Source organism: Mytilus galloprovincialis, chromosome 9, assembly GCF_965363235.1.
Source record: "Mytilus galloprovincialis chromosome 9, xbMytGall1.hap1.1, whole genome shotgun sequence".
Taxonomy (NCBI): domain Eukaryota; kingdom Metazoa; phylum Mollusca; class Bivalvia; order Mytilida; family Mytilidae; genus Mytilus; species Mytilus galloprovincialis.
The window spans coordinates 11,477,512-11,488,861 of NC_134846.1; the positions used below are offsets into that span (position 1 = coordinate 11,477,512).

The 11,350-nt window shown below is 31.5% G+C and overlaps 1 protein-coding gene across 8 annotated transcripts in view; it reads right to left on the reverse strand.

Moving 5' to 3' along the window:
• The window catches only part of LOC143044397 (cholesterol transporter ABCA5-like), a 294,548-nt gene extending 283,198 nt beyond the window's left edge, over positions 1-11,350 (reverse strand). For 4 of the 8 annotated variants that reach the window (XM_076216396.1, XM_076216388.1, XM_076216395.1 and 1 more), the window contains exons 1-2: positions 9,591-9,722; positions 166-276 (exon numbers count right to left, since the gene is read on the reverse strand). In XM_076216396.1, the coding sequence (XP_076072511.1) occupies positions 166-199 (34 nt within the window). In that variant the 5' untranslated portion in view covers positions 200-276; positions 9,591-9,722. Of the gene's footprint in view, positions 1-165; positions 277-9,337; positions 9,463-9,545; positions 9,723-11,265 lie in introns of those variants that run through there. The other 4 variants (XM_076216391.1, XM_076216394.1, XM_076216392.1 and 1 more) reach the window with 4 other exon arrangements.

Consider the following 11,350-nt stretch of genomic DNA (forward strand, 5'->3'; position numbering starts at 1 on the left):
ACCTATCCATAGATGGACTGGTTTATTGCGAGCGAATCGGTTAAACTCCGCCCAGTCAAGTGAAATAAATCGAGTAATAACACTTTATATTTACTTTTTGATTAATATATTTGACTAAATCATGTATGGTCAGCCATTGATAAAATTTAGTGTAAATTATATTACCTGGTTGTTGACAGTGGTATGTCTTCTGTGTCATGGATAAATGTTTAATAAATGGTCAGAGTTATATCATAGTATGATTAAGATATACATGGTCTTTATCTACTACAAGACCTGTAAAATAATAAATATATAAAGATATATTATGCATTACTATTGATAACTTTGTCAAAATTGTGATCTATGGTCAGATATGATACAAATTTATGTAGTAGATTTATTTTCTGATATAAACCTATAATACAATTGCAAGTTTTATAAAAATCTGGCAACAATTGTACGCAGAGAGCACTTAGTAAGACAGTATGGATATACACAGGGACAGAAAATATTTCTTTTTCCCCTTAACACGTCTCTCAGGGGCCACAAAATATTTTCAATTTGGTATAAAAGCCTCAGTCAGAATCTTTTAGAATCAGAGTATAATTTTGGCAATGTATCAACTCACTTATATATCTTCTACTTAATCTCAGAGAACAAACAAAATATAAATATGAGTGAGTGCGATAACTTAATTTTAATTAGGTCGAGTTAATGATAATCCAAATAATTTGGTTACCATGCCAAACACATATGCAATTATTTGAGACACTATAGCTATACATGTAGTACAATGTATATGAGTTAATAATAACTGTATTGTTTTATAGTTTTATTTGATCTACCATGGAATAACTTTGTGACAGAATATATTAGTTCACCCATAATATTTGTTCCAAAGAACTTTTAGCATATGACAAAAGTTCTATTGGGAACTTTCCTTATATAATATTTTATCCAATGCTATAAGAAAATTTCTTTCACAAAGGATAAAATATTACATAAGGAAAGTTCCCAATGGAGCTTTTGTCATATGCTAAAAGTTCTTTGGAATATCATTTTGGACAATGTTTTATATAATAAAAGTTCCAGGAATATTTGTTATATTATAAAAGTTGCAGGAGAATTTTTATATCTAAAAAAGCTCCAGGAATATTTGTTATATTATAAAAGTTCTAGGAATATTTGTTATATTATAAAAGTATATTGGCTATTGGCTATATTATAAATGTTCCAGGAATAGTTATCATGGTTATTAGATAATTAAATTTCTAGAAACATTTATTATATGATCAAAGTTCTAGGAATATATAATACAATATCCAAAATTATTTCTAGCTACAAATGTATGGAAGTAAATTTCCAATAATAAAGTACAGGCATTTTCATCTGAAATTTGTGACCAACTTCATGCTTGACTAATGTATAAGCTAAACTTTCTAAATTGGTACAGACTAATGGACCATTTAGTTAAGCTAGTCACAGTGAAGCCGCATAATAATCAAGCGTGCAGTAATAAGATATTAAAAATATATATTTGTACCTTGTCTAGAATAAGAGCCATCATTTAAATATGTAACAATGTTAAAACAAGAGTGCACACACTGAAATGTCTCGCCTTCTATACTAATCATTGATATTATGTTGATAGTCCAAAGTATAAAGCTAAGCTTTATTACAACTGTCACATAAACTTAACATTAACCAAGATAACTAAACAAAGACCAATGAACCTTGAAAATTAGGTCAAGGTCAGACAAACCATGCCAGGCAGACATGTACAGCTAACAATGCTTCTATAAAACATATATAGTTGACCCATTACTTAAAGTTAAAGAAAAATAGACCAAAACACAAAAACTTAACACTGTGCAATGAACCGTGAAAATGAGGTCACGGTCAAATAAAACCTGCGCGACTGACATAAAGATCATAAAATATTTCCATACACCAAATATTGTTGACCTATGGCATATAGTATTAGATAAAAAGACCAAAACTCAAAAACTTAACTTTGACCACTGAACCATGAATATGAGGTCAAGGTCACATGACATCTGCCCGCTAGACATGTACACCTTACAATCATTCCAAACAACAAATATAGTAGACCTATTGCATATAGTATGAGAAAAACAGACCAAAACACAAAAATTTAACTAAAACCACTGAACCATGAAAATGAGGTCAAGGTCAGATGACACCTGCCAGTTGGACATGTACACCTTACAGTCCTTCCATACACTGAATATACTAGCCCTATTGCTTATAGTATCTGAGATATGGACTTGACCACCAAAACTTAACCTTGTTCACTGATCCATGAAATGAGGTCGAGGTCAAGTGAAAACTGTCTGACTGACATGAGGACCTTGCAAGGTACGCACATATCAAATATAGTTATCCTATTACTTATAATAAGAGAGAATTCAACATTACAAAAAATTTGAACTTTTTTTTCAAGTGGTCACTGAACCATGAAAATGAGGTCAAGGACATTGGACATGTGACTGACGGAAACTTCGTAACATGAAGCATCTATATACAAAGTATGAAGCATCCAGGTCTTCCACCTTCTAAAATATAAAGCTTTTAAGAAGTGAGCTAACACCGCCGCCGTAGCCGCCGCCGCCGCCGGATCACTATCCCTATGTCGAGCTTTCTGCAACAAAAGTTGCAGGCTCGACAAAAACTTGTATTCCTCAGACTCAACAACAACAAGGGGAACAAGTATTATGGGGAACAAATATATGTTAACAACTCTACAAAAACAGTTGGTGCCAAAAACTTTTTCATCTTCTAGTTCGGAAACCAAATATCAAAATTTGTCCCTATCAGACTATATAAAATTTTGACCATTTTCACTAGTCTGAATCAATATTTACTAGTCTGGGGAATCAGACTAACAGTACAGACTGCAAAAACATAATCAGTCAGAGCTCAGACATAAATAAGTCTGAATCTGCTTTTGACTTATAGATGTCTAAATTTGTAAGTTTTAGGATTTGTCTCCCTTTAATGCAAGACAAAATACGACTTAAATAAGTCAAATATTGTTAAGCAAGAAATGATTGACCAGAATCAAAAAGTTGCAAATATCAACTCCTACAAGTCGATAAGTTACCAAAATTGGTCAACTTCAAGACCCACGCATACTTATAAAAAGGTCATGCATCTAAATCAAATAATGACAACATTGAAAGCCAATGCCTTGTCTTCTAAAGAAAAATATGAATGAGAGTCTGAAAAATCGAGGATCATGTTAATTAACCTTACAATGCAACCACCTGGATCCACACTTAATGAGGTAAAACATCTGTGTTTAGTAAGGATGTTCAATTAGATAATTAAATATAGATAGATCAAGTCCTTGTGAACTCTCAGACAGGTTTTTACTGTCAAAGGTGGTGTAGTTTGGCCACCAAGTCAAGTTAAGTTTTTTCATCAACATATTAAATAGACCTAAACAAGTCTGTCATTTTGTGACTTAGATAAGTCTAAAATTGAAAACACATTTTTATAAAGAATACATGTTTTGACTTCTTTAAGTCAAAAACAGAAATAGACTTGTTTATGTCTGAGCTCTGACTGATAATACACTTATGTATGAGGCGCCGTTTTACTATTTATTCCTTATTTTCTGATATCAAAAATTCTATTTTTTGATATCAGGAATTCGATTTCTTGATATCAAGAAATAAAGCATATTTTCTGATATCAAAAATTCGAATTCCTGATATCAAAAATTCATTTCTTGATATCAGGAAATCGATTTTTTGATATCAGAAATTCGAATTTTTGATATCAGAAAATAAAAATTATTTTTTGATATCAAGAAATAGATTTTCTGATATCAAAAAATGATTTTGTGATATCAAAAAATAGAATTTCTGATATCAAAAAATCATTTTCTGATATCAGAAAATAAGAAATAAATGAATAAATGAAGGCTCCCTTTGCGTCAATAAAAGCATTCAAACTCACCCATGAGCCCAAACATCAGGAAATATGTGAAATAATGTTTCCCGGTATACCAATTATTATGTGGAATGTACCGCTACGCGATATTTGTCATTTTAATTATGGCAAAGGGTCGGTCCATTGTTACAAAAACAAAATGCTTAACTATACAATTCAAGTTTTATAAACATGATTTAGACTTTAAAGTCTCTAGAAAACTTAACAATATTTGAAACTATAAGTACACAATTCGAGTCCGATGCACAACAAGACAATATATTGAAGATTTTTGAAATTATTATGAAATATAACACAGTATTTACTTTTGCGACGAACAATCCCAATCGAAAGAGTTAGTCGACCTTAGAATTAACTAAATACTTGAAAATGTTTAACAAAACTTGACTTATCGAAAACAAATAATGATGTGTTCAAGATTTAGATACGATGGCTTGATGATATATTCAGGTTCAACTGACGCAATACACGATCTTTTCGCCTTATATATCAATGCAATGCATGTACCTACCTAAATTGAACATACTAATATTCTCAAAACGAATTTTGACTTTCTTGACTGTCGTGTAATACAAATTTGAAAGACCAACACTTTCAAAATAAAGGTATTTTAGAAATGAAAACGTACATCAAGCCTACATAAATTTTTCAATACTTCACAGTAAAGGCTCATATAAAATAAATGTAATTTAAAGGATATATAATTGCATTGCATCTATGTTTCATTTATATGATATGTTATTTTAAATGGCTAACAGCAATCTCGCGTCCTTCTGAAATTAACTTTCATTACACAATGATATGTAACATTCGTGATGACCCGAACTCCCACCATAAAGTGCACATGTAAATTAAAGAAAAACTTGACAGAAATCGTGTTTAAATTCATTATCCTAGCTAAAAATGTGATTATAAGTATCGAATGCTTCTTTTTGTAATTCGTAGGGTTGTAAAAGCTTTGACCGTGCGCACATTTTCAGAAGGAAGGGCTTCCGCACTGCATACACAATGTACTTCGGTCAACGCTTTTATACCCCAATGAATTTATAAAAAGGAGCATTCAATTCTTAAATACAAAGCCATAGGCGGATCTAGATGGCCCGGTCACACATATCATGGCAAAAATTTGGTTGTTTATAATTGGGAATCACTGAAGCATTAGTTACTGTAGTGGGCCCTTTTTATGGCAGTCAGTGGGCACCCTATTTTAAAACGTCCCTTCTCGATGCGCCACTGAAGGCGCAGTATAATTAAGAGATAACTGTATTGTATTTGAAGCTTTAAGGACGTCCATCGGTAGTTTTCCGGTCGCAAATTTAGTTTACCTGGCGACGCGGAGCGGAGACAGGTAAACGGGTATTTGCGACAGTAAAACTACCGATGGAAATCCGCAAAGCTTCAAATACAATACAGTTATCTCTATTCTAATGCAAAACAAGTTTATAATTTAATTTCAATCATTATTTCGGTGTAAAATGTTCATTAAAGAAAATTCCGCGAAAAGATGTTATGTTCTTCGGTCCCCACACTAGGTGAAGTCATAGGTATGCTTCCGGCGTCAAACATAAACACCGGGCGTTTTCTGACTTGTTTGCCGCTTCAGAATGTAATACAATTTGATAAAAAGAAGATTTTTAGGCGCAACAAGTGAGTTTTTTGTTTATTATTGTAGAAATAACATTTCAATACATTCCGAAATTCAAAATGTCGGCTTCCTTTGTTACAGACAAGGAGATAGAGAATTTTACGCTTGCTGTTATCCAATCAGAACAATTGTTGCAAAATAATTGCATTAGAATAGATGCTATAGCAGTCTTTAAAAAAATGTCACGTAAATAGACGAAATATTTTAAAATACAAGAAATGTTTGTTGCTATTGGCTTTGAACTAGCTGTAAGTAGCTGAGAATGCTTTCCCATCTGTATTTTTTTTCTTCTTGGTATTGTTATACTGCCACGTCCAGTCTACGAAAAACAGATATGTTACACATACACAAACGACAACCACTGAATTACAAGCTCCTGGCTTGGGACAGGCACATACATACAGAATGGTGGTGGTGTTAAATATGTCAATGGGATCCCAACCCTCCCCTAACCTAGGATAGTGGTGTAACAGTACAACATAAGAACGAACTATAAAAATCCGTTGAAAAAGGCTTAACTCATCAGATGAATACAAGTACAAATACTACACAGAGTGGACGTGGCCGGATACTTCTATATCAAATCAACAAAAAGACAATAATATTCAGTTTGCTTTGAATTTACTGATAACAAAATCAATATTGATACCAATAAAAACATAAATTGTTTGTTCTTACAGTATGTTATGACAAAACACCAGTGTCCCAGGCCGCCACATTTTTTTAAGTGTCTGTCCCACGTAAGAAGCCTGTAAGGATACATAATTGTCGTTGGTTCGTGTCTGTCATATTTGTTTTTCGTATTTTTTTTTTGGTTATAAATTAGGCCGTTAGCTTTCTTAATAAATCTTTTCATATTTTTTATGCCAGGACATTTTATAGCCCACTTTACGGTATTGGGTTTTCTCATTATTAAAGGCAGAACGATTGCCTATAATGATTTCTTATATCCACTTCATTTCATCTGGCTTTGGTGGATAGTTGTCTCAATGGCAATAATACCACATCACCTGATTTTTAAACAGAACTAATTGACTTACTAATTTCCCAACATCATCAACTGGAAAAAAACCTTAAAAAACGATATTACCAAATACTTGGGCTTAAATTCACAAAAACCTAGTTGAACAAATCTGGGGCCGTGTCAATGAAAGTATCCTAGGACATGTCCCAATAGGTCTTAGGACATTATTTAGGATGGTCTTAGGACGTGTCTGATACATGTCTTAGGATGTCAAACAAAGCTGTCGTAGGACAGTCCTAACTACGATGGTCCTAGGACCATCCTAACACATTTATTTAATTGAAAACATATGTAGAGATTTGTAAGACATAGATTGAATTGTATTTTAGAACCTATATGTAAAGAGGGGGAGAATGACTCTTATATAGAAAACAATTAACGCAAAATAAAAGTTAAAGTTTTTACGGAATACTAATAAATACGTTATTAAATATGATAAAAGATATAAATGAATTTAATACGAAAACAAAAGTAAATGGTCACAAAACTTTGGGATTTTCGTGCTGCAATTTTAGTACATAAACTAGTTTTGTCCTTAGGTCCACTCGATTTCATTACATGTATCGAATCAGGATTAGGTTAAAAAAAAGTAAACTTTTCCCCATATTTGAATTATTTAAAATATTTTGCTTATGATGATAGTATTGTTTAGGCTTAAAAAAAAGGCAGCACGAAATAATTTAATATAATACAATTAAATCTTTAACAAACATGAAACAATATTTTTTTTTAATTAATTTTATCTAATGATATTAGTTTAATATTGTATTAGTATTTTTAGTATTGAGTTTATGCCATATTTGTTGTTTTTATTACGTTTTAGGACGATGTAACCTTTAGGACTATCCTAAAACACCTTTATTGTATAACCTAACTTTAGGACCAAATTTAGGACATATCTTATTTTAGGAGACTTTCGTTAACCCGACTTAGGACTAAGATGTGTCCTAAGACCATCCTAAGACATGTCTTAGTCCTAGGACAGCTTCGTTGACACGGCCCCTGTTTCAGAGGAAACTAACAATTGCTTATAAAAGAAACTGGAACGTATAATTGCTTTTCAATGAAGAAATACAATTGTTGACTATAAACCTTAAAAAAAAATAATATGTGAGATACACAAACATACAAAATTTCTTATAACTAATGAAACCAAACTCTGTAATATTCCTTTCTTTAAACAAGACCGAAACACTATACCAAATGTTAGGGCTCATGGGTGAGCTCGGAATTTTTTTTATTGATACACAGGGGGCAATCATTGATATTTTTCTTATTTTCTGATATCAAAAAATCATTTCTTGATATCAGGAATTCAAATTTTTGATATCAAAAAATCATTTTCTGATATCAGAAAATGTATTTCTTGATATCAAAAAATCGTCAGTATTATTTGATATCAGAAAATCTATTTCTTGATATCATAAAATGGATTTCTTGATATCAAAAAATGATTTTCTGATATCAAAAAATCGAATTATTGATATCAAGAAATAAAGATTATTTTCTGATATCAAGAAATCGAATTTCTGATATCAAAAAATGGATTTCTTGATATCAAAAAATTGAATTCCTGATATCAAGAAATATTTTTTGATATCAAAAAATATTTTCTGATATCAGAAATTCAATTTTTTGATATCAGAAATTCTATTTTTTGATATCAAGAAATATTTTTTGATATCAGAAAATAAGGAATAAATAGTAAAACGGCGCCTCATACTTATGATTATCCAGTGTAGCATACATGTACATGATTTATCATTAATGTTCAGTTGTTAAGCATTTTTTGTTTTATAAAATAATTTGTCATATATATATACATGTATGAATGTTGTATATGTCATGACCATTAATTGTACACTTATAAGATTACGTAATGTCATATTTATTGTACATGTTGTCAGAGACATATAATTGTATTATATGTCTCTGATGTTGTAAGTCCAAATAATTATGAGGTCTAGAATGTCTTTGCTGTTACAATTTCATACAAGGGCAGGGAAGCCATTTAAGTCATAAAAAAATATACCAAAAAACATTACAAAACATGAAAGCATCATAATTATTTGGACTTCTTTAATTATCATATGCAAACTTAAAAAAAAGTTTGATTTGATAAAAAAAAAATACCCTTGGCATATGATTATGATGAACAGAGGCTGTTACTATTCTCGTTTTACATTGTCATTTCGGGGCCTTTTATAGCTGACTATAGGGTATAGGCTTTGCTCATTGTTGAAGGCCATACGGTGACCTATAGTTGTTAAATTCCGTGTCATTTTAGTCTATAATGGAGAGTTGTCTCATTTGCAATCATACGTACCACATCTTAATTCTTTTTTTATATATAGATCGACATATATAATACAATGTATGTAAAATATGTCTTGACTGGCATGAATAATTCTGACCTCTTTCAGAATTAAAATTTATTTAAATGGTCTTCCCCTTTACCCCCTCTTTATTTTGGTACCTGTCTACCAGCCCTGGATAGGGTTTTGTTCGAAATTAAAATGTATTTATAACCTTTTTTAACTAGATTTTGCCATGCATTAAAGCATTTTCCAGGGGCAAAATGTGACATATTTGATTGTACTCAAGAGTAAATGGTGTGTTGTAACATGTGTAAAGTTGTGAACATGGTGAACACAGCCATAAATTTTGTTTCTGCTGAAAAAAAAATTATCTGAATTTCGTGTACTTACTCTAGTATTCCTAGCAGCATAAACTAAACACATGACACATATACAGACTTTTATAAATGGTGTAGCTAGGGAAAATCCTATTTGTAAACTCACATGTGATTGATTATATTGACTGATTTATGTTTCAAAATACCCACTTGGACAGTACAAACACATTTATAAATAACCCTGCCCATGTGATGTCACAAATGTAAACAAAGATACAAACGTTCGATAATTGACTATTGTATGTTCCACTGAAGAAGAAAATTACCTATTGCAAATATAGGTGAAAATGTCAGTACGTTTGGTTCTACATCAGTACCCGTACATGTTGTTTTTTGCGTTTTTGACATTTGTTTACGATTACAGTTTTTGACCCCAATCATAAGGGAGGTAATCCAACATTCCCGCGAAAATTGTTTACAGTTTAGTGTCAAAAAGAGAAGTATTCCAAAGTTCCCGCGGAAATTTTAGAAATTTTACACTCTGTCTCTTCGTTTTTATTTTTGACATTTTAAATTTCCTATTTTATCATTTGGCTATACACGGTCAGAAATACACCTTTTAAAGGTTTTTACATTTTTAGTAGTCCAAATAATTATGCCGTCTAGAAAGGCTATTTTTGATTTTGCTGTTACGCCTTCGTTAAAGGAAGGCGTCCAAAAAAATTATCAAAAAGCCGTACTAAAACGGCATAATTATTTGGACTACATTTTTTAGTAGAACGAAGATTTTTGTTTATTCAAAAACAATATTACATGTATCTCATGAGTCAGTCATTTATATCAGAGACATATATACACATGTGTATATATGTCTCTGTTTATATATAGAACGTCGGTATTTTGCATGTCCCATATTTTACCATTTTTACATGTTTTATTGGTATATAGGATTTTTTTAATGTAACTATATCAAGATATACTACGTAGTCATACATGTACAGGGGGGTCTGTACAGTCAGCAACTCAAACATTCTCAGTGAACGTAAAAAAAGGTGCATGCGACTTCCACTTTTCGATAAGAGTATTGCCAGTTGTAACAATCCCTTCCACTCTCCAAAAAAAATCTATAAGGGCAAATGCTTTAAAAAATTTGTTTTTGTTTTTTTAATTTTGTTTCATCTAAGTTATATGTTTCGGCGTTAAGTTTGATGCCCTTTTAGTTAACTAGTATACCTTATTTTTATAGAGTCTAGCTCAGTGAAGCCCGCCTCCGTCTCCGAGTGCAGGTTTGTATCGCTGCATTGAAGACCCATTTGGTGGCCTTTGGTTTTGTTCTGCTTTTAGGTCGGTTTGTTGGTTTTAAGTTGACACATATATTCTATTCCCCGTTTCATTTAATTTAAATTCATTTATATAAATCTTAAACCTTTCTATGGATTTCTTCTTATGCATATCAGCAAGGATTTGTATAGTATACTATACAAATCCTTGATATCAGTCATATGAGATTTCGAAAATGAAAAATGTTGAAAGTGCACTATATACTGGAATGGCTAATAAAAACATGTGTACAGGGATTTCTTTCAACTTTTACTGCCATATATTCAGATGAACAATTTAAATATACCGACTTGGCTATTTAACTTTCTCTAAATGAAGAGTTGCATCTCTTTTGTTTAATCTTAACTAGATAATATCAACCTGATATATGTTGTCCCTCCGTGGAAAATGATAACTAGTGAAGTGGCATAAAGAAAAATATGTTATGTTGCTATATCGTTTATATGACCCTTCGTCACATACCATCTTGGTAAAAAATCATAACGGGGAAAAACAAATATTTTTCATGCAAATTGCAAAGAACGAATCATATTTGTGTTTATATACTTAAAACGGGTATATAGTCTAACAGCCTGCTTAGCATGACAAACTTATATAATCAATCGCAGTCATAGAAAATCGCTAGATAATTTGAATATACAAATTTGAATTTTCTCTTACCTCCTAAAAATCATGGATATTTTTCTGCCTTACTATTGTCTTATTTACAAAATATGCAACGTAAATAAGCTGTCGTGTCATTGCC